The sequence below is a fragment of the Setaria italica genome, chromosome III (genome assembly GCF_000263155.2).
Source record: "Setaria italica strain Yugu1 chromosome III, Setaria_italica_v2.0, whole genome shotgun sequence".
Lineage (NCBI taxonomy): Eukaryota > Viridiplantae > Streptophyta > Magnoliopsida > Poales > Poaceae > Setaria > Setaria italica.
This window is the reverse complement of record NC_028452.1, coordinates 3286655-3309896: the sequence shown is the minus strand read 5'-3', so window position 1 is coordinate 3309896 and position 23242 is coordinate 3286655. Positions and strand designations below refer to the sequence as shown.

The following is a 23242-nucleotide window of genomic DNA, read 5'->3' as shown; positions in this document are numbered from 1 at the left end:
CCACCGAAGAAGCCGAAGCCGAAGCCGTTTTATGAGAAGCCGAAGCTCACGTTTGGATGATAGCAATTGGCCGCGCGCAGGCAAGAAAATGAAGTGCGTGTGGGCGTGCGGTCATTATTGGCAAGCCAAATCTTGGCTGTTGTCCAAACGTGCTCATCTCCTCCGCTCAACGGTCAAAATTTAGCATGGCAACTATGGGCATCAATCCAAACACGCCCATATGTCTTCAATTCGCTCCTAAATGGAACACATATAATATTATAATGCGCGTAATGGAAATTACAGAGACTATGATAATTGTGAAGCACTTGGACCATCACAAACAAATTAACAGTGTTAAAACATTGATGCAATAATACATTATTTTCCATCGAGTAATTAAGTCTCAGTTTCATCCCCGCAAAAAGATGAAGTTGCTTAGAGCTTAATGTGAAATTCTTGTGTTCCAAACAGTATTTGGGGCTTGTTAGTTAGCTAGTAGCAGCTACTGGCTAATGTCATATACCCGGAGCGTGGCATTCTGTACAAATTACTAAAATATATACAGGCTCTCGTCATGGACCACGATTAACTGTAAAGCTGAAGACAGTATTGTCCATTACTTAATCCGAACATGGAAAAAAGAAAAGTTAAAGAAACACATACCGAAACCGACAAATAAAGGACCCCGCTTTCGAGTTATTAATTCATAAGAAAAAAAAACAGAGCCATCTGGAAAAGCTAGAAAGCACATAGACGTATAAGCTGTGTTCATGCTCCAATCATCCAGATTATAAAAAGAAAAAAGGTGCTAGAGCACATACCATAATATAACAGTAATAATTTAGCCTGCAGCTAGCAGCCTCGCACCAATAATGATGGCGCCGCGCATCTTCCGTTGTGGTCAAGGCCGGCATGTGTTCTTGACACGCGATTTGTTCTTCTCTTGTTCGTTCATCAGTTTTAGCATAGCTTTGTTAATTTTCAGTAAGGAAAAAGCTTGTGTTTTGATGGACAAATTAGATCATCTATCAAACCAAATGAGTTTTTGCTTTAGAAGAAACGAGTGTATATGATCAGATGTCGAGTCAATACATAGGATCATGGCATGGTGCGCAAGTGGTCATGCAGAGCGAGAGGCACGGTGGTGGTTGGTGTGGATCGGATGTGTGCCTCGCCACCTTTTTATTTTTTGTAAGTTGGGACGTCGCTGTTATGACCGTCACATCATCTATTTGGTTGCTGTGGCGTCTACGTTGAGAGCAACTAGCTATATAGGGTGCAGTGACTTACCTTACCAGAAATGGTAATTATCAAGTCTAATGGTCTATGATATAATATATATATATATATATATATATATATATATATATATATATATATATGCGCTCGTATATACATGAAATTTAGAACATACGTTTTCGTTAAAAAAAAGATTTTGTGCAATCAGAAAGAGATCTGCCCGGGATGTTCCGCATGTGAGATCGGCGGACTAAACCTGTCGGTTACAAAGTAGGAGTACTAGAGTACGCGGTAATAACCTGGGATTTGGTAGCTTGCTGGGCAAAATTCAGCAGAGCCCTGCTCGAAAACGTCGTCGGTCACAATTCCACATTCGTCCCGACTGCACACATGGGTCCAACGTGGCGCCGTCAATTAGCTGTCCGATTCTATTTGAAGCCATGCGAAGTTAAGTTTCTGCTCCACCTTGGCCCTTCCAAATCGGAAACGATCATCACGTGAGAAGTTTCCAGAGGGGATCTTTTTTGTCTTCCTTTTATGGTCGGTAGCCGAAGAGAGGCTTCCATGAAATTTTGATCATGAGGTTTTAGGCATTGTGGAGGGAAGGTGAAAGGTGTTAAACGTACACCCCCGTTCAGATATGATATTTTCTTGGACTCTAGAACATATGTAAAAGACAAGACACCGTAGATATTGTGTCTCGTCTCTTCGTCGAGAGACAGCTACCTGACTATGCTCATCGTCGCTAAAATTTCAGATAGTGTAAGCAAAAGTTTCATGTTAATGACAAGAAATATAGAACTTAGAAAAACTTAGCAAAAGCAATAGACAAACCTCACAAGAAATAAGAAAAAGTTAGCACCGGAAAGAAAATCTAAAAGACCTTTCGATTACTGAAACTTTTTGACAAACCTCACGAGAAAATTATTAGAAACTTTTGATTTTTGATTGCTTTACAAAATTTTCATATTGATATAGAAAAACCCTTGATTAATAAACTTTTAAATCAATTTATATTTTTTTTAAAAATTCATTGCTAAAACCTCTCGTAATCACTTTTGCAGAGTTCGAAATAAGTTTGCAAGAGAGAAATTGAAGCTTTACGTCCAAGGTAAAGAGGGCTGACCTTTGGAGAAGTTGGGCCGTTCAAATCACTGTCTGCGTGCAAACAACTTACGAACGTGGGCCAGATATTTGGACCAAATTTTTTTATTGAACCGACCAAGCCTCTTTATTAGGTATATATTATGGGCCTAGAAAAGCCTAATAAGGAGTTCCGCCCGGCCCGGTTCAAAGCAAGCACGCAGGCCGGGCCATGTAGGCCCATTCTCACAGAACCGCCTTACCAGCCGCTGCACGAGCCCAAATAGCCCGAGTCGCTAACGCTTTGCTTTGCTTCTTCTGCAACGCTTCTTCCATCTCAGCGGCCTTCTCCGATTCCCAAACCCCTCGCCGCCTTCTCGAACCTTCGTTCCCCGTGCCCGACGATGAGCTCCACGCCCGCTGCGGCCGCCGGGCCGGCGGCGACGACGCGTACGGTGGCCTCGGCGGTGCTCCGCGTCCAGATGGCGCTCCTCGACGGCGCCGCGGCATCCAACGAGCCCCTCCTCCACGCGGCCGCCTCCGCGCTCCTCTCCCGCGCCGACTACGACGACGTCGTCACCGAGCGCACCATCGCCGACGCCTGCGGCAACCCCGCGTGCCCCAACCCGCTCCCCGCGGCCACCACGGCCGGCGGGCCCCGGTTCCACATCTCCCTCCGCGAGCACCGCGTCTACGACCTCGAGGAGGCGCGCAAGTTCTGCTCCGAGCGCTGCCTCGTCGCCTCCGCGGCCTTGGCGGCGTCGCTCCCAGCCGATCGGCCCTTCGGGGTCCCGCCCGAGCGGCTCGACGCGGTGGTCGCGCTCGTCGAGTGCGGCGGCGCGGGGGAGGGGCAAGGGTTAGGGTTCCGGGATGCGGATGGGAAGAAGGATGAGGGGAGGAAGCTGGAGATCAAAGAGAAGGAGGTCGCTGGGGCTGGGGAAGTCACGCTGCAGGACTGGGTTGGTCCCTCGGATGCCATTGAGGGGTATGTGCCGCGTCGTGACCGCACCACTGAAGGTGAGCATTCCATAATTTGCTTGCTCACAGCTGCATTTGGTCATATATGAAGAAGTTGGGAAGCTTAAATTGGTTTCCAAAATAAGATATGTATTTAGGCTGGTATAATTACTTTGATCATAAATCTTTACATGGTGGTCCAAATTATTAAGTGTACTGCCTGTAGCACTAATTACTAATTCCGTAGAATACATCAAAACTATGTAATCCAAATTCAATGCCTATCTGCATATTGTCCATGTGATTTCTTGCTAGGTGATTTACACATGCAATCCTCAGATGTATGATCACTTGATGTTTAATTATAGATAATAGTAACTAGAAATTAACAGAAGATAGACTAATAGAGCTTGTTGGTCGTGGATTTTCTGATTCTTACATCTTTTCTTGGAACTGGGGCGTTTTAGCCATTTCAATATGCTTGATCTCTACTGCTGCATTTAAACATCATGACTGTGCTACTGAGGCGGTTGAAACTGCGCTTTGAAGAACATCTACATTTCTTTAGGATCCACAACTTTGCTGCAGGGATTCCTACTATTTTTTCTTTGGAAACTTGCACTCTAGAAACAAAATCAGGGTTCTGAAAGTATTATGGGTTGGTCTATGGTTTTGTACAATAATTTCATAGTCACTGGTGACTGGTGTAACAATGTCTACAAGAGTAACGGTAGTTTTATTTGCAGGCACATTTCTGTACATGAAAGGATGCTTAACTCCATTCTTGCCCTTTGTTCGGCCTGTATTAACTTTCGAACAATTGAAGAAACAGTGAGCTTGTGTTCTGTTTTCAGGGCAAAAGCCAGCTAAGAAGAACAAAGTTGCTGGACCTGAACTGTCCGGAATCGAGAATGTGGATTGTAGGAATGCTGCTCCCGGTGAAGATGGCATGGCAGGTTCATCTCCATCAGCTGAAACACACGTGAGCTCAGAGGTAATAGCTGAGAAGATGGGCAACATGGTTCTTAGTGAGAATACAAAGACTCCTAGAAAGATGACAACTAAAACCCCATCGAAGATGTTGAAGCAAGAGGATGATAACAATATGCTGTCATCTTGCATATCTGATTCCATTGAGAAGCAGCTGGAAGATGTAGTTTTGGAAGAGAAAAGGGGTGCTAAGAAAACGAAAGCAAGTAAAGCATCATCAAGGTCACAGAAGAGTAAGTCTAGAAAAAGGCCTGGTGGAAGTGATGGGCATGAGGTGGACTTCACGAGTACCATCATTATTGGGGATGCTTCGACAAACATGGAGCAAGGGACTATGAATCAGTATAACTACTTTTCTAGTTCTATATTGACAGACAATTATGCCTCATCATCTCAGTCTGGAGCCAAAGGTCCAATGCAAGGTTATGCTGAACAGCTATACAGAGAATTTAGTGAAGCAGTGAGCATTGGAAAAGATGAGACAAGTGATGAGAAGATGAAACCTGCACTAAAATCTTCAATGAAGGCCCCCGGGTCTAAGAGCGGATCACAGTCTGTGACATGGGCAGATGAGAATGGAAGTGTTCTAGAAACAAGCAAACTATATGAAAGCCCTTCAAGTAGTATAAAACAGTCTGAGGAAGGCATGGACATTTCACTAAGGCGTGCATCTGCGGAGGCTTGTGCTGCTGCATTCATTGAGGCGGCAGAAGCTATTTCTTCAGGCACGTCAGAAGTAGATGATGCTGGTGAGCATATATTCACTATCCTAAACATTGCTATAATTTGAGGCATATGATTTTGTTATTTTTATTGGTACTGACTTTACCTTTCTAAATTCAGTTTCAAAGGCAGGAATCATCATATTGCCTGATACGCTTCACCCGAAACAATACAGCAATGAGAAAAGCAGTGGCGCAGATGAAGAATCTGAAATTGATAGGGATGTCTTGAAGTGGCCTAAGAAGACTGTGCTTCTAGACACAGACATGTTTGAGGTCGATGATTCTTGGCATGACACGCCTCCAGAAGGTTTCAGTCTAACAGTGAGTATTCTTGAGGAAAAAAAAAAGAATTAGCACTTAGGCTTCATTTGATTCAATGTTAGCAACTCAGCAAAATGTGAATTTCTTTACAGCTGTCCGGTTTTGCAACAATGTGGGCTGCGCTTTTTGGGTGGATCTCCCGGGCATCTTTGGCCTATGTGTATGGGCTTGATGGGTGTTCTGTGGAAGATTTATTGATTGCCAATGGGAGGGAATATCCTGAGAAAATAGTTTTGAAAGATGGGCACTCGGCTGAAATTAGAAGAGCTCTAGATACATGTGTTTGCAATGCCCTGCCAGTACTTGTGTCAAACTTGAGGTTGCGGATCCCAGTTTCAAAGTTGGAGATTACTCTGGTAAGAGTCAGGTTTCTCAGAAACTAATATCATAGCCCATCTAACTAAGAATTGGTATGCATTAATTTGTAGGTTAGCTTGATACTAGTATCTGCGGAGCTTTTTGGATCATCTAATGTGATCGTCTTTTTACTACTAGGGCTACTTGATTGACACAATGTCATTTTTCGATCCATTGCCATCTCTGCGATCAAGGCAGTGGCAATTGGTGGTTCTGGTAATGCTTGATGTGCTCTCTATTCACCAGCTTCCTGCTCTTGCTCCAGTCGTCTCAAATTCAAAGCTTGTGCAAAAGGTTACCAACTGATTTCAGTTTTCCTTGACGTCTTTTTGTGCCAGTAGAACGTATCTGCTTTTGCTTTCTACACAACTAATTTGCTTCCTTGACGACGTGCTCTGCAGATGCTGAATGCCGCTCAGGTTAGCAGAGAGGAGTACGAGTCGATGGTTGATCTCTTCCTCCCTTTTGGAAGATCCATTCAGACATTCATGCAGATATAGCTTAAACGAGAAGCCATGTAAATCGGCCCTCTGAAAGCTGCGCGAACCGGCTGCTGCTCTGCATAGGATCAGATATATGGTGATGCCTGAACAGACAAGAGTAAATACAGGTTGCTATCTACGAGTCGTGGTTAGCTATTGAACAAACTGCAACCGGGCAATTTCAGAGAAGCCGAAATGCCTGCGACCGTGACGCCTCCTTGTCCCTTGCGATATTCCTTGTGCGACTGCGTAGGCTGTGAGGACAGGCAATCTTTCCTGTCACGCTCAGCAACTGTTTTGCTTTAGTATGAAGGGACCTGAGAGCAAAAGATAACTCACTTTGACAAAGATGTTCCGATCGTAATTTCGATCGTGGGACTTTACCATCGGATAACTATTCGTTTTTTCCTTGGGAGACACTTACCTTGTGATATATATTCGATTTCTCTGTGCATTTTTACTTGTTATTATCCTGAACACTGTGTCTAGTACTAGTGTATGCGTGGATTTGGCTGCCGAACCCATGGTCTGCCACTTGACTTATCTAACCGGCTGGTCGCTGGTGAATTGTGTGTGATTGGCAAGTCCACTTTCATCTGCTACCTGCTCAGCTAAAGACAAAGTTGATTGATTTGCCCAGCGCTGTCGCTGTGCTTGATATGAAACAGCGTTATCCTTGCACTTGCGTGGTCAGATGCAGTGGCTGTGCCGGCTCCCCTCTACTTTTCTCACTCAGGTTGGCGGCTGCTCTTCTGCTTCGTTTTTTCCAAAGGTCCTGCTGTTAACGGTCGCCGGCCAAAGGTATTATTACCGAAAATACATGTATTCATGCTAAGTCGTAGAGTAACCAGATAGACAGGTTAACTGGAGACTCGAATCAAATGGACAGGCTGAGCTGGGGATTCGCAGCTAGATTGAACACATTCCCTACAAGGAAACTAACCAACCGAATCACAGAGGCATGCCCTGGTGCCACGAACATCACTGATAAGCAAGCTGTCACAGCTTCAGGTCGACTCTACTCTCTATACTATGATGAATTCACAATTCATTATTGGCTCCTCAAGTTCGCGGCTGACATGAGCAATGACATTTTTGCTGCACTCCCCCCATTACAACAGAAACAACATGTACCAGGTAGTAGCAAGTGAAGCACAAACAGATGGCATCAACTTCAATAGATATATGTACAACAGAGAGGAGTGTTAAACAATAGCATCGACAACTAGCGAAAGGGTAAAAAAAAAAGAGCGAGAGAACAGAATGAAAAATAACCTACAAAACTGCTGGCTGCTGCTGCAGCTGACCTGCCTACTCCGCAGCAGCCTCTCAACAAGTGGAAGCTAGAACCCGGCGCTCATGATCCGTCAATCAGTGTTGTCAGCGAGTTGTATTTACACATCCCGAATCAATCCTTCCCCCTCCTCAGTCCTCAGCCCCAACCCTCTTCAGTCTAGCGGTGGTCGGTCTCAAGCCAGCTCCTCAGGTTGCACAGTGCCTCGGTCGACAGGCTCTTGCAGCTCCTTGGCCTCGCCAGCTGCTCCTGCTGCTGCGCGCCCAGCTCCGACACGAAGCAGACGACAATAACGGTCAGATTGTCAGCTGTCTCTAGCCGCTTCGCCTCCATGACAAGCTCCCTCGCACACCGCGCGGGGTCGTCATGCTGCCGCAGACCCCTGCGCACCAGGCTCACGGCATGCTGGCTCGTCATCACGTCCCAGATCCCATCACAGCCCATGATGAGGAACTCGTCCTCCTCAGTGAGAGTGGCCTGTCGGAACTCTGGCTCCGCAATGAGCGGGGATGCCGAAGCATCAGGAGTCTTCATGTCCCAGTCCCCGAGGGCCCGGGTCACAGAAAGGACACCGTTGAGGTAGCCGTCCTCAATGAATCCCCCGGACGCGGCAACCCTTTCACACTCCTCAATGTAATTAGCCCTGTGATCCCGAGACATCTCCATGGCTATGCCTTTCCGGCACAGGACTGCTCGGCAGTCTCCAGCATTTGCAACCAACAGTTGCCTGCAAGGTAGGGGAAGGCCAGTCATGTTAAGACAAGGCCAATGCGACCCAAGTAACTGCTATAACTAGTTCACCACAGTGCACCTTACCTCCCAAATACTAATGCAGCGAGTGCAGTGGTTCCAGAAGAGCGGCTGATATCCAAATCATCAGCCAGAGCAAGATCCGCCTGCAGGAAAGCTCTGCGAACAGAGTTCTCAACAGACTGAAGGTACATCTCATCAACCCGCGATGCTTGTGGGAACTCACTGTCCTCGAACAAGAACCTCATGGCATGCCTTTTCATGTAGGCTGCAGCATCCGGACCTCCATGGCCATCAAAAACCTGAAATACAGAGGGACACAAATGGACACAGGTAAGCGATCCTTAATTCAGGGCTTCAAGCAGTGTTGATGAGTATATAACAGGACTACAGGAGCAAAGCATCTATAGAGAAGAAAATCGCTTACTCCATAGAAGGCGCTCGGCAACGGGCAGACCAACAGCGAGCCAAGATGAGCAGAAAGATCATCTATCCGGATATGTTCATCTTCCATGTATCTCCTAGGCCCAATATCCGAAAAACTACCAGACCGGATATTGGGCACAAACTGTAGCATCTCCACAGACACACTTGGTGCTGCTTCAGGTTGCTCCAGCCCCTATATAAAAAACAAAGACAATTAGTGCCACGTTTGCTGAATGGTAGAAAGTAATAAGAATAACCTGATGTTACCTCCTAATTGAAAAAACTAACACCCTGCATTTAAGCCTCTCATGCCAAACTATTTCAGTTTTAAAAGTTCCTATTTTGCTGGTAAGATTAGAGTCTACTCAGTTCACAAATTACACACCCAAACAGATGAACATACCACAGACACATATGGTTCACCCACTACCCCACTATACAGGCTAGGAAACTGTGGGGCGGTGAAATTTCTTTTGCAGAAATATGCCAACGGTTAATGACCAGATTAAGAACCTAAGTCATCTGATAATTCGAACTTCTGCAAAAGCATGTATCACAACTCAACCACCACCACGCACTACAGCTAGAGATATGGGTCCAATAATTTCACCACCCACTTTCTCGTCCCCGAGGGCTACAACTGTGCAACCACCACACTAGACCTCCCCCTAGAAAGGAGCTACCTTTCTCAAGCAAGTATACCAGACTTTTGCATCCACAAGCAGATCTTTTTACCCCAAAACGAAAAGGAAGATGGAAAGACATCTCCCTGAGCTTGTCCTACACACTTCAAGAACAGTATCACAACAGTAATTGTTAGCAACACCTAACATGGAGTAACAAGCAATCCTCCAAAAAAGGATAAATGTTCCCGGTCTGACGATCTCCAAACGAAGATGAATTTTTTTTTTACCAAAACTGGAACAGAAAGACCCGAGCTTGAGTAACTCACCATGCGAGACACCTCGACGGCGACCTCGACCTCAACCTCAACCTCCGCCGGCGCAGCCACAGCCGCCGCCGCCGCGGACATCCCGACGACCTCGTCGACCCCCTTGGTCACGCACCGGTGGTACTGGACCTCCAGCACCGGCACGGGCGCCTGATGCATCACCTCCGCCTCAGCCACCATCTCCGCACCTCAACAAGCCAAACTACTCCCGATCCAAGGACGAACGCCGCCGCCGGCTCGCCGGCAACCAGAAAAAGAGACCCGCCCGATCCGCAAACCGATTCGCCCGTCGTGCCGGAAAGAGCACGGACCGCTCTGAAAGCCGCCGTCTTTGGACGATCCGAGGGGTCGGAAGGCCGATCTCGATGGTTTCTAGGACACGGTTTCTTGATCTGAAGAGGACGAGGAGGAAGAAGAGAGAGGAAGAAGAAATGTGCAAACGGGAGGGGGGTGGTTGGTATTTATCCGTGGCGTGTGCGTGCGCGGAGGTGACCGGCGGCGACCGGTGTGAGCGGGCCCGTGACCGGGTGGTGGCAGTGCGTTCGGGAGGCGCGCACGCGGCTGCTGAACGGACACGTGGCCGTCGCTTGCCCGCGTGATTGGCTGCCGACCACGGCACAGTTTTTTCTCCCCCTTCGGGAGGACGTTTAAGATGATTATTACTGGATTAGAAACAAATAAAAAAGCGTGTTTTGATGATGTACAGGTATGTCATTTAGTGGATTAACAGATTGTTTATCGTTACATTTGTAGTTATTGAAGTGTTTAGGTTTGATTAAAATATGTTCTTGGTTAATTGGTTTGAGCAAAACATGTTTTTTTTCTATCCCATTGGTCTTTGCAAGGGAAAAAATGTGTTTCTTGCTGTTAATTATGGAACTGTTACTTGCAATATTTAACTCGTGCTAAAAGCATCAATTCTCTTGTTTTCGTTTTAAAAAGGAAACCAACCTGCTGTTGTAAATAACACACAGGTTATTATATATCCTTGTCTTTTGGCGGGAGAAGAGTGAGGATCACATGGTAAAAAGATTAGTGGAGCGTAGAAGCGAAGTGTTTCTTCTTTCTTGCACGGCAACAAGTGAATCTCCGTGGCATTCTGTCGATGTATTCGCTGTTCACTCTTGATTACTCCCTCCGTAGTCGATGCATAATAATATCTATGAATCTAGAAAAGTCAAAACGACTTACAATTTGCAACGGAGGATCTAGATGCATGATAATATCTATGAACCTAGAAAAGCTAAAACGACCTACAATTTGGAACGGATGGAGTAATATAAGATATTTCCATTAATAATTAGCCAAAAGTTATATAATCGATGTGGCTAAAGATTGCGAATGGGGTATTCAATCGGTGATTCTGAGTTTATTTAGATTACTTCATTTAGAAGAGTTTTGGGATGACCTAGCAATAAAAGAATTTTTATGTATCAATAACAATGTAAAAACAACAATTAACGATCAATGATACATCAGCCGTCATTATCATCTTTACCTATTATTAAAGAAAGTAACGTCTCTGCCTGGATTTTTCGTCCGTCGGGCTATTTTGCAAAAAAAACCCTGACATTTCGTGATATCAACCCGCAGTCCAATCTGAAGAGATGGGGGGCTCGGTTGGTAAAAAGAGGAAAGCGAGGGATTAAAGCGAAAAGAGTTCAGCTCCCTCATTCCCTTCCCCTCCCTCGGGGGATCGAGTTCCGCCGCACTCCGTCCGGCTCCGGTCCCGTCCCTCGGGGGATCTAGACGCCGCCGCTCCGTCCGGCCCTCCACTCAGCTCCCTCGTTCCCCTCCCCTTCCTCCGCCGCACTCCGTCGGGCTCCGGGCCCCTCCCTCCGCCGCACTCCGTCCGGCTCCGGGCCCCTCCCTCGGGGGATCTGGACGCTGCCGCTCCGTCCGGCCCTCCACCCCATGTCCACCAACGACCTCCCGCCATCCTCCAACATCGACGTCATCATCCTCCGTCGACATCCCGCCGCCGCTCCGTCCGGATCCGAGGCCTGCAGTCTGTTCCCACCTTCGCCCTCCACCCCATGTCTATCGACGACCTCCCCCCGTCCTCCGACATCGACGCCATCATCCTCCGTCGACATCCCGCCGCCGAGGCCGTCGGCGGCAGGAGGTGGGCGGGGGAAGGAGCGGCTGCAGGAGGAGCTCGGGCGGGCGGGTGGGTGCTGCCGCTGTCAAGGGCCATCGTCACCGCGCAGCAGCAAGTACAGGTAATTGAATCAATCTACGTTGTCGCAAATCCGAGTTGTTTTGGTTCTTCCATCGTCAGATCTGACGGTGTTTCTGTGTGATCTTGGAGTTCACCAAGGTGGCGGCACGGATGGTGATCGGGTTGAGGAGGAGGAAGTGCAGGAGGAGCCGCCGCAATCAGCGACAGCAAAGCAGGAGGAGGCAAAACGGCGTTGGGGTCGGAAAGCTGTCCAAAACCCTCCACCTCCAATTTCTCAGGTGCGATTGATTATACATCATTTCTTATGCTCCTGTCAGTTTCAGGTGATGTTGCTTTGCCTATTACAGAAAATTCGAATTGAGAAACTTAGGTACAAAATGACTGATACTTTATGGTATTCTGATTCAGGAACTAATGGGCAGCCAAAGGGTGTAGCGATAAGCCATACTTTGATCATTCAGTCCCTTGCAAAAATTGCCATGAAAATGGCTTCGGTGAGGATGATGTATGATATCAAGATCCAAGTACTGTTATATTACAGTTCCCCATGAACATAATGTTGCCCTGTATGTCATTAATAGATTTGATGAATCACCAACATAAGTTTTATGTTATGTTCATAACTTTATGCAATTCAATTTGAGTTTAGAAGAAACAATAAGTGTATGACTTCAATAATTTGCCTTTGTTGGTCTGCAGGTTTACCTGCATATGGAGACTCTTTGCCATATCAGAGGGGATCTCCTCATGCATGACTATCCCTGATGGCCAGAGGTTGCCATGTCCTGGTACCGAATTTGACGCCAAATTAGCCTTTGATGCCATCAAGGAATAAGGAGTGACTTCTTTCATCATTGTCCCTGCGATCATGGCTGGCATACTGTCCTATGATAGGCATGAGATAGCACTCCTGTTTTCTGAAATCCTATGAATGCGCAACTGTAGACTACAATTGTTTCGATGACAACGATTTCTAATTATTTACCAATGTGATTAATCCCATTTGATGCTAAAGGCTATGCTATACTCTGAACTCGTACAGCTCTGAATTGGTTACCCTTTAACCAAATTTAGTAACAAAATTACATTACCAAAGTTGCATCCGTGCTGTTATTTTTCCTTGCACGAGATGACTGGTGTTTTCTTGCTCCTCTTCTTTTAATATTTGATTGTGGTGTCAGCTGATTTGGAGGGCAGAGGAGCATATGCCTCAAAATGGATCTCTGACAATAGAAAACCAATTCCTAGAAGCATAGCTCATTTTCCTTTTTAAGAACAAATTGAAAATGAGTGAATTTTTCCTACAGGCATTAATATTATATGGTGTTATTTTAAGATACTCCAAAGTACAATCCATATTAGTATCAATTGTTGTTCTCTACTTTTTAAGTTAAGGTGCAGTTCTGTACAGTGTAACACACAATAAACAGTCAATGATGTCCCACTTGGACGAATTCGATGACGACAACAACGAATTCTAGCGTAGCAACGCACGGGGCATTTTGATTTTTTTACCGTAGCAACGTACGGGGCATTTTGCTAGTTGACTCTAAAAACAATATGAGGATCGTACAGTAACAACAAAATATAATGATTACTCTAAGTCGCTCCATCCATTAATATAAGGCACATTATGTTTGGAAAATTATTTTTTATATTAACAGTTAGTTAAATTATACCCGGCGCTTAGCGTACAAAAGTTGCACAAGTACATTCATATTAAAAAAAATTAAAATAATATTGGTTCTTTTGCAGGTAAAATAATATTGGTTTTGTAGCATTAGACAATACAAAGTGCTTACCTCATTCTCAAAATGAAACAATTGGTTTGTTCTAGATTTTAAAATAAACTATTTAAGAATCGAGAGAATATATTATAAAAACTCCTCGCAATATAAACCAAAGGTAATGAAAAAATGTGCCTTGATGGAGAGCGTACTAGCTACCCACCCGATGTACGTCAACGTATGCTATTGCCCAATTTTCCAAACAAATTTGCGACCAGGCGTACAGTGATTTCAGCGGCATGGTACGGAGTAGGACGTGGTACGTGGACGCCCGAAGAGCAGCGTACACATGCTTGGGAGTTGATGAGTTGTTGGGTCGCTTCAAAGCCGTGCAAAAAGTATGTACGTGACGCTCCTTACAGGTAAAGCCTTTTTTTTTATTGTTAGATATATGCATCAATGCATGCATGTTGGCGGGCATGAATGACGGATCTTGTAGCTGGGAAACCATTAGACAACTCATGCTAAAACGAGACCGGCCGTTTTCATGTGAAACTCACATGTCGAGTCATGTGACCTTCTTGTGTTCCAACCAGGTCATGGTAACTGTATTTTGGTTACTCTTCCGGAAAGGAAAAAAAAAGGAACCTACTCTATTTGCTTACTCGTGTCCTCCTAAGATTAATAACGGGCCTTTTTTTTTTTCCTTCTATCCTACTAGTGATTTGCGAGACAGACTGACAGCGAGCATTCATTTGTGTCTAGATGTATCCAGTAAAGTTTAAAAAGAACATCACGAGCTCTTTATAAAAAGTACTTTGAATATGTCATTGCTTCAAGCCATTTGCCTTCAAACATTAGATTCTGGTGCAAAGTAAAAAATGACATTATTCTTTAAACGGATGTCAGGACCTGTTTATGACTGCCAAGAGAGCGCCCCCACTCACTTCGGCAACAATTTCACACAAAATGATGGTATTCATCCAGGTGCCCATATTCTGATGTTAATGATGCTTCGAAACACTTGTGTTCTTTTTTGAACATTAATTAAAAACACTTGTGTTCAACCTATGCTTATTTTGTTTTCCCTTTTTTGCCTCTCAGCATCTGGGTCCAATGAGAGAGCAACAGGTCATCACGAAAACTAGAATAGTGGTGGGTGACAGGTGAGGAGGAAAGATGCCCTTTCCCTCGTCTCTGTCCTCTCGAGCTCCTTCCTTTTCCTTTGGCTACAGTGTTGGTTGAGAAGATCGGCAAGCACAGGTGTCATCACCATCACAATTTAATTTTTGGTGGTTTCTCCCGGAGGAGAAAGAGGCGGCGTGGCACTACCCATGCTCCAGCTTGTGGATTATTGCGAGAAAGAGAGAGTGGCATCTTGATCTTTTCCTTCTGAACCTCCAATCCTCTGCAGTCACAAATTCAGGAAGAAGCTTCTAGATGTTTTATCTTTATGTGCAGGAAGCTTCTAGGATATTCTGTCTGGATAATGGGAGAAGCTAGACTTGAATTTTCTTATCAATGAAGCCTATGAAAGCTGCAATTTTTGACGTTGAGTTCTCAGAAAATTAAATTTAGAGGATGCCCTGTAGCCTGTGGAAGTTTCATTTCCATTTTGTTATGGATTGCAGTTGCAGGTACTCAGTTTCCTCGTTGTATTCTACAAGCTCCTTGATCCTGATTGCAGCTCAGGCTAATCTCATCGACATCATCTGATAACGCAATGTAACAACCCTGGCGAAAATGACGCTGCAAATGGGTATGGGATTAGTGGAATGCTCCAATGGGTTAAAAGTTGACAAGAACACAGTTTTATAAAGGAAAATCGCACTGCTAGGCCTAGCCCAGCCCAAAAGTCTACATGACTACATGTATGTGTCCACAAATGGCCCACGAAAAGGTTTTATATGTACCAGCTCTCTATATAGTCTAGAAGAAAGTACATGGATAATATTTTTGGGGTCCAAGCTCATTGATAGTCTACACAATAGCATCAAACAAGCTAATTATTATTTTGAAGGATTGTTTCATTTCATCTACTTGTTTATTCACGTGGTACTCACTAGATTATTGTTTAATAGCAGGGCCGGCTCTACGTTTTGGAGGGCCCTAGAGCAAAGACGGCACCATGAACCCCAATATATGTATGTCTTTATAGGTATACATACATACGTACATGTATGTATATGTATATGTATATGTATATGTATATGTATATGTATATGTATATGTATATGTATATGTATATGTATATGTATATGTATATGTATATGTATATATATACGTACGTACGTACATATGTGTACTTTGACTTACACAGCATTAAGAGTTAACTTCCCACCACACGTACACGTTCTTAGTTATGTCTAGTCATGATTAATGAGCGATTTCATATACTTACATATTTTTTCTTTTCTCAACATCCGACAAATGTTTCATAGCAAATATTGGAACACCCAAATTATGAAAGAAAGTAGCACTTGGAATTAGAAGTTTAGAACTCCAACAATTTAGCATGCTATAAGTAAATAACTAATAAGCAATGGACTGAGCCATTGAGGGACTCACTACGTGAAGGCACGCCTGGAGAGCTAATCATTTCCTAGTGACTAGTGACTTAAATTGTGCATCAAATACTGAACAAGTCATAGGAGCCAATGTTTAAACTATTAGTCTTTCACATTAGCCTGCTAGTCACCTAAAAGCATGTTGGCAGCTGTGCTATATCTGAGCCTTCATTTGTGTATAAACTCCTGGCCCCCTCCTGGCTTGGCCCTCCGGCCGTCGCCCCCTCTGGCCTAGCCTTAGAACCGACTCTGTTTAGCAGTACTTTCTCCGTTTTAAATTGTAGTTCATTTTAATTTTTTTATTTATAGATATTATTATGCATCTAGATATAGTATATCTAGACGCATAATAGTATGTATGAATCTAGAAAAGTCAAAACGCTCTACAATTTAGAATGGAGGGAGTATATGCTAGCGTATCCTTTTCCATATGGAAATCAAATCGCTTTAGATTAAGGGGGGCCAGGCAAACTAGATCAAATCCATCTCTTTCACGATCTACTACCTGCTAACTCCTTAACGACCTAATCCATTTAAGAGCAGCTTTGAGAGAAAAACCTTGCCAAAAGTTCAATGCATGTCCCCCTTTGTCAACTGTCATGTATTTTGATGTGAAAGTATACCTAACTACCTAAGATGCTGCTAGCTACTAGTATAACTCGTAGTAGTTGGACTAAAAAAATAAATATGAAAAACACATCCTACTAAAAGATAAATTGAAGTTGTTTGTCAAATTCACTTACTTTTTTTTTAGATGAAGATGTCCCACAAATTTATCGTGAAGCACCTTCAAAATTACTGAAAACAAATGGGAAAGCTAACATGGAAAATCTACCACCAGTGGGCTAGTTAAGCATTTTGTCAGAGGTCGAATCGTCTTTCTTACCGTAAAAGACATGTATATAAACATAGAACTCTAGAGGGTGTGTGTGGGTGTATACTTGTATGACACCTTTTTCTTCTATCAATACAATGATGTAACTCACCTGTGTGTTTGAAAAAAAAACATGAAAAAAATGTAATAAGTTGTCGAGCAAACTTCAAATTTGATCATAAGCAACGGTTCAGCCGAGCAAATTTGAAGCAATCAGTATGCTGGGAACCCTGCTGCATAAATTTCATACCAACGAAATGGCAGGATCGCTGCAACCTGCTGTCATAAAAACGTAACCGGATTTTCTTCCCCACCATACCAAATGCAGCTGACAAATTAAACCAAGCTTGGCCCAGCTGAAAATTTCAAACAATAGTTGATACATAGCATGCATGCTCTTCAAAGTTCAAACTCTGAGGACTGCATGCATGCCAGTATGAAAGCAATAACATTTCCAGTAGACAAATTATTCCACTAAACAGAATATAAAAGCATGCACTTTAGCCGGACTAATTGCCGTGTTCTGAATTCTTTGATCCGTCGTGCCGGCCGTGAGCGGCCGGTGATGATGAACAGCTGCACTGTCGTCATGTCGACATCGGTCTTGGTCTCATGCCACCTGCCTTTTTCTTTGCTTCTTGGTTTCTCTTAAATTTTAAATTCTCAAATTTCGGCTGGTTTGATTAAAATTTGATCACAACAGTAGTTTAGTACGGCGTGATTGGACAGTTAGTTACGCTGGCATCAGGAGAATCCTTGTTTGTCGAGATGGTGATGATTGGCTGTATAATACTGTGAAGTTGTTTAACTCTGTCGGGCACCGTATCACTCATGTGTATAAAATATGCTAACGGACAGATTAGCAATACCAGATCGTATTCCTAACTGATGTACATGTACGCGTGAGAGGTAGATGATACGGTACGTGTGCTGCTCACTATAATTATAACATATGTATATATAATAATATAAATAAAAAAATGGGCATATACAATGCTTCTTCCACAAGAGCTATTCTCTCCATTCCATATCGTAGATCGTTTTGATATTTCTAGATTCATAGTTTTGTTATTAATCTACACAATGTATATCTAGATTAATAGCAAAAATTATGAATTTAAAAATACCAAAACAGCTTACAATTTGGGATGGAAGGGAGTATCATGTTTATGTTTATTAGCAAACAAGGAAATATAGAATCGTACTTATGCTTCAAGGTTTTGGATTAAAGAAATGCACCCCGAAATAATTCTTCATGCAGTGTTTCAAACAGGTGCAAGGAAAATCTACTAAACATTAGTAGCTAGCTCATCTAGTCATTTGAGAAGAAAAGGTTTATGAACACAACAAAAGGTGCCATGAAAAAAGGTCTACGAAGAACTAGAATATCCAAGCTTTTTTCTCGACAGTCATGATCGCCAAGCATCAATGAGTAGATGCACTCGGAGAACAGCTTTACAACACAAAGAAAATAAGTGTATGTGTAGATTGCAAAGCCCAATAATCTAGCAAGGAAAAGTGAGCCAAAAGGTTGTTGAGAGATTTTTCTGATGATTACTGACGAGCCTGGTGACCGGCCTAGCTGCAATTATTTATATATATACAAGTAGTATTTGCTAGCTAAGCTACAATGGCATGCTTTTATCTAGTATCTAATGGATTTATTTTGTTTTTGTTGTCCGCAGGCAGGCAGGAAAGATGGAAGAGGCAGAGTGGGCGCCATGCTCCGACCACGACAGCTGTGCCGGGCCCAATCATTTGCTACCTTCACACCCCTCTAGACTGAATAATACATATATGTCTCCTCGTTTCCTGGAAAAAAAATGCATTCGCCAATATTTTTGTCAACAAATTCTACACAACTGATTTTGAGGTTCATTAGTAACAGTCGTATGTTGAGCTACTTTCCTTTTTCTGTTTCTTTTTTAAAAAATTAGGTAATATTTAAAAGAACGCGTTGTGATTTTCCATCTCAGAACAGTCACAACTCGAAGCTAAAAAAAAGTTTGGATGGCATATCTCGGAGCATTGAAGATGTCGCAACATACAAACCTTGTGATAAGATGCATTTTAAAGATGAGACATATACAAGATACATCATCCAAACTTCCAAAGGAGCATAGATGTCATACCTTTCAGCTAGAGGAGGAATACCGTGAAAACCATTGATCCAAAGGCCACCAGTTCCCTCATTTTCAGCTTCATCCTAGACTCTAACTGCATAACAAGCTGAAAATTGACCTCTTGCATTCTTGCTCATCCCCACAAATTCTATTTTTTTTAAAAAACCTACAAATTCTAAAAGGTAAGAAGCCAAATCTTTAAGGAAAAAAAAAGAAAAAGAAAAGAGGCCCTGCAGAAGAAGAGGATGAATGCGTTGGCGCCGCTGGACCGGAACCTTTCAACGGTCAAACAGACACCATAATAATATCAGTAAAAATCCCAGCTTTTTCCCCTCCAATAAATAAATAAACAATTGATTATTGCTGTCCTGCAATTTTGTTGTGCGTTATAACTTGTCTTTCTTTCCCCGGCGTCGCCTCCCTCCCTCCCATTCCGCCCCCCTCTCTTCTTCAATCCTCCCGGCGCCGGAGTTGGAGGGAGAGGGGAGACGCTTCCCGCCGCCAACCCCGCGGCCCCGCGTCGCCGATCCGCGCGCCGAGCCAATCCGGTAATCCTCCTATCTATCTTTTTTTTTTCACTCCCGGCGGCCGCGCTCGTCTCTTTCGTCTCTTCTTGGATCCGGCGATTTGGGGCGGGCGGCGGGCGCTTGATTCTGCCGCGGTTCCCGCGATTGTGGTGGCGATCCGTGAGATCGATGAGCGGTGGCGTTGTGGAGCGGGTGGGCGTTCGGTTTCGGGCGTCTGGTTTGGTTCCATTTCAGAGGAGTAGACGGGAAAGGTGGTTCTTTCCTTTTTACCATTTTTGCTTGTAATTTCCTGAACAGGGCTAGCCCATAAGACAGGGGTTCTTTTGGGTTCCATGGTTTGTTCTTGCTCGTTGATTTTCCTCCATCCTGCGTGAGTAAATGGAGATGGATTGGTGGAAGCTTCGGCGCGAATTTGATGATCTGCGTCGAGAATGTTTTCTTTCTTTTTGGGTCGGTTAGAAGCTGCCAGATGTTGTTGACGCTGCTGTGATGTCCTCATTTATGATCAGAGCTGATTTGCTCTCGGGAAGTGGATAATCTGGGCAGACATCTATTCTAATTGATTAGGCTAGGGACAAGAGACTTCCCGAATTGGAAGGGGTTTGTCCACCCTTGTCAAGTCTTCCCAGGTCTATCTAGCAAAATACAGCATGCCAGCAAGTGAATGTGTTTCCACGGAATCTTTCATCAGAGCACATATTTCTCGAGCTGAGCGTCCCAATCATCATGTGTTTTTTGACGTTCTGTAATCATGCTCTTTGCAGGTTGATCAAGTGCATCACGTCTCTAGGGAAGCCCCTTGAACAGTAGTTTGTGTCGTAAATTGGATAATTCTGTCACAGCATGGCCTCGGCAGGTGTGGCACGCTCTTCTTTGGGATTTCAGAATGACACAAGTTCTAGTAGTGACGCAGATCGACTTCCAAACGAGTTGGGCAATATGAGCATAAGGGATGATAAGGTAATTCAGATTCCCTCAAGTAGCTTATAAATTGCTTTTTGGTGGGTCATCAGTTTGTAGTTGGTTTTGGCTTGGGAACAATGCAGGACATTGAAGATATTGTAGTCAATGGCAATGGAACAGAGCCAGGTCATATCATAGTGACAAGCATTGATGGGAGAAATGGGCAGGCTAAGCAGGTATTTCAACAAAAAAAACATATATCATGTCATAGACAATAGCAAATCCCTTTCTGTCTATTTACTTCTACCTCAGAAGTCATAACAAAACAAGTATTGTGTACTGAATTTCTGAATGATATATGTGCACTGCAGACCATCAGCTACATGGCCGAGCGAGTGGTAGGTCATGGGTCCTTCGGGACTGTTTTCCAGGTTTGTTACTGAACAAACTGGTATCACCTTGAGCTGTTCAGTTTTTTTAGCATACATCTGAGGTACTGACTAATGGCTCCTTCACTTTTTTTTTATAAATGATCTTGTACAGGCCAAGTGTCTGGAAACTGGTGAGACTGTAGCTATAAAAAAGGTTCTTCAAGACAAGAGATATAAGAACCGTGAGCTGCAAACTATGCGAGTGCTTGACCACCCAAATGTGGTGGCTCTAAAGCACTGTTTCTTCTCAAAGACTGAAAAGGAGGAGCTTTACCTTAATTTGGTGCTTGAGTATGTGCCAGAGACTGCTCATCGTGTCATTAAACATTATAACAAGATGAACCAGCGCATGCCTTTGATATATGCAAAACTTTACATGTATCAGGTAAAGCTTACTCTGTTGTAACATGTCCAAGTATAACTGCATGATAGTCATGACATGTAAAACCTTGTGATTGACAGATCTGTAGAGCTTTGGCATACATTCATAACTGCATCGGAGTGTGCCATAGGGACATTAAGCCGCAAAATCTCCTGGTATATCTGGATTAGTCATCTCTATCTGTTTGAACACATCTTTATTCAATTATAAATGCAGCTTCAGATGGTTTGATGCATACTATTTCTGCTACAGGTGAATCCTCATACTCATCAGTTGAAATTGTGTGACTTTGGCAGCGCGAAAGTTCTGGTATGGTCATAATCAACTGAAGTTCACATGAATCCTTGTATTTGTTGCGTGGCTAATTATTTTCTACTGCTTTAGGTAAAAGGAGAACCAAATATTTCTTACATATGTTCTAGGTACTACAGAGCACCAGAGCTCATATTTGGTGCTACTGAATACACAACAGCAATTGATGTTTGGTCTGCCGGATGTGTTCTTGCTGAGCTGCTTCTAGGACAGGTAAGGGATCACACAATTACATGGTCATGGTGGACTATCCAGCTTGTCTCTGCCTACAATCTGTTTTTTTTCTTCTTCCCAACAGCCTCTATTCCCTGGAGACAGTGGTGTTGATCAGCTAGTTGAAATCATCAAGGTAAATTGTTATCTTCATCCCAATTAAACTGCTGCCTATTGGTTTCTTTCCCTTCATTTAATCTCATTTTTCTCTCAGGTTCTGGGTACACCCACACGTGAAGAAATCAAATGCATGAATCCAAATTATACCGAGTTTAAATTCCCACAAATCAAAGCTCACCCATGGCATAAGGTATGAATGTTGTATTGGACTCCACCACCTCTCTCCCTATCCCTTATGTCCACCAACTGAGATCTTATGTTACCGTCATTTTGTGCCAGATTTTCCATAAAAGGATGCCTGCTGAAGCAGTTGATCTTGTGTCCAGGCTTCTGCAGTACTCACCTAACCTTCGGTCCACTGCAGTAAGTACAACTTCATTGTGTGAGCAAAGACGGGGCATGCCATTTAGTAACCTTCCTTTAGCACTGTGGTTTCACTGGTTTAAGCGTTCTTTAGATAGCAATTTACTTTCTATCAGTTATAACTGCATCATACAGGCAGTTTTTTCTTAAGTTTTGGTTACTGTTATTTACATAGCGAGTTGGTTTCTCATTACAGTTGGAAGCATTGATCCATCCTTTCTTTGATGAGCTTCGGGATCCAAACACGCGCTTACCAAACGGCCGTTTCCTTCCACCTCTATTCAACTTCAAGCCCCATGGTAAGTCTGCTATACTGACTTCACTTGCTCTGATAAAATCGTCAAAACTCCTGATCAACTAATCTTTTTTGCTACTCTGGTGTTATCAAAACAGAGCTGAAGAGTATGCCAATGGACTTCCTGGTGAAGTTGATCCCTGAGCATGCACGGAAGCAGTGCGCCTTTGTAGGATGGTGATCTGTGACTGTGAGAGGATTGCTTGAAGATTAGTTGAGGACCAAATTGATGTCTGTTAGAAACCAGTGGAGATCGACATGGCCTATTGTGCTATAAGATAGGCAATGCGTGGATTTTTTTTGTCCGAGATTATCATCCCCCTTACCCCAGAAAGGTAAACAAAAATGTTCATCCCCCTTACCCCAGAAAGGTAAACAAAAATGTTGTCGATGTAACAAAACCGTCCGCGGTTCTGTAAAGTATTAGAAGAGTGTTGGGAGCATGCTCCCTGAGTCCATGTATCAGTTTGCGCTGAATTCAGTTTGCCTGATTTGTACTAGCACCATGCGAGGATGCACCCTTTGTATGACAATGTTCGATCCAACATTTGTTTGTGGATCGAGGCTATTCATTGATTTATACTCGCCGCACTCTTTGTTCTACCAGTGATCCCTATGTGATTCATAGGCAACCCTTGAAATCTTTTCATCTGGTATGGTTCTGG

At 43.7% G+C, this 23242-nt stretch overlaps 3 protein-coding genes across 4 annotated transcripts; 2 read left to right on the top strand and 1 right to left on the bottom strand.

Moving 5' to 3' along the window:
• The first annotated feature begins 2626 nt into the window (after positions 1-2626).
• Positions 2627-6603, top strand: LOC101762938 (putative RNA polymerase II subunit B1 CTD phosphatase RPAP2 homolog). Its single transcript, XM_004960350.3, has 6 exons — positions 2627-3321; positions 4116-5000; positions 5095-5297; positions 5390-5653; positions 5793-5948; positions 6056-6603. The coding sequence occupies exons 1-6, from the start codon at positions 2709-2711 to the stop codon at positions 6152-6154; spliced, it is 2220 nt and encodes a 739-aa protein (XP_004960407.1). The 5' UTR covers positions 2627-2708; the 3' UTR covers positions 6155-6603.
• A 564-nt stretch (positions 6604-7167) lies between these two features.
• LOC101762534 (probable protein phosphatase 2C 47) lies at positions 7168-9984 on the bottom strand. Its single transcript, XM_004960349.3, has 4 exons — positions 9559-9984; positions 8608-8799; positions 8247-8482; positions 7168-8157 (listed from the first exon to the last, which is right to left on the bottom strand). Exons 1-4 carry the CDS (start codon positions 9736-9738, stop codon positions 7590-7592), a joined length of 1176 nt encoding a protein of 391 aa, XP_004960406.1. The 5' UTR covers positions 9739-9984; the 3' UTR covers positions 7168-7589.
• A 9430-nt stretch (positions 9985-19414) lies between these two features.
• LOC101762124 (shaggy-related protein kinase alpha) lies at positions 19415-23180 on the top strand. 2 transcript variants are annotated; one of them, XM_004960348.4, is made up of 13 exons: positions 19415-19579; positions 20323-20518; positions 20605-20697; positions 20833-20892; positions 21005-21277; positions 21355-21429; positions 21527-21583; positions 21659-21799; positions 21885-21935; positions 22014-22109; positions 22199-22282; positions 22479-22581; positions 22676-23180. In XM_004960348.4, exons 2-13 carry the CDS (start codon positions 20402-20404, stop codon positions 22756-22758), a joined length of 1233 nt encoding a protein of 410 aa, XP_004960405.1. In that variant the 5' UTR covers positions 19415-19579; positions 20323-20401; the 3' UTR covers positions 22759-23180. The 2 variants fall into 2 exon arrangements, with proteins under 2 accessions (XP_004960405.1, XP_012700415.1); XM_012844961.3 differs by lacking the exon at positions 19415-19579 and having other exon boundaries at positions 20377-20518; positions 20579-20697.
• Positions 23181-23242: the final 62 nt, after the last annotated feature.

Excerpts from the sequence above, each read along its gene's own strand:
- LOC101762938 (XM_004960350.3), top strand. The coding sequence starts at position 2,709 with ATGAGCTCCACGCCCGCTGCGGCCGCCGGGCCGGCGGCGACGACGCGT. Across the intron at positions 3,322-4,115 it reads TCGTGACCGCACCACTGAAG|GGCAAAAGCCAGCTAAGAAG; the intron begins GTGAGCATTCCA and ends TTCTGTTTTCAG. Across the intron at positions 5,298-5,389 it reads CAGAAGGTTTCAGTCTAACA|CTGTCCGGTTTTGCAACAAT; the intron begins GTGAGTATTCTT and ends ATTTCTTTACAG.
- LOC101762534 (XM_004960349.3), bottom strand. The coding sequence starts at position 9,738 with ATGGTGGCTGAGGCGGAGGTGATGCATCAGGCGCCCGTGCCGGTGCTG. Across the intron at positions 8,483-8,607 it reads TGCCGAGCGCCTTCTATGGA|GTTTTTGATGGCCATGGAGG; the intron begins GTAAGCGATTTT and ends TCTGTATTTCAG. Across the intron at positions 8,158-8,246 it reads GCTGCATTAGTATTTGGGAG|GCAACTGTTGGTTGCAAATG; the intron begins GTAAGGTGCACT and ends CCTACCTTGCAG.
- LOC101762124 (XM_004960348.4), top strand. The coding sequence starts at position 20,402 with ATGGCCTCGGCAGGTGTGGCACGCTCTTCTTTGGGATTTCAGAATGAC. Across the intron at positions 21,584-21,658 it reads TTGGCAGCGCGAAAGTTCTG|GTAAAAGGAGAACCAAATAT; the intron begins GTATGGTCATAA and ends CTACTGCTTTAG. Across the intron at positions 21,936-22,013 it reads AGCTAGTTGAAATCATCAAG|GTTCTGGGTACACCCACACG; the intron begins GTAAATTGTTAT and ends TTTTTCTCTCAG.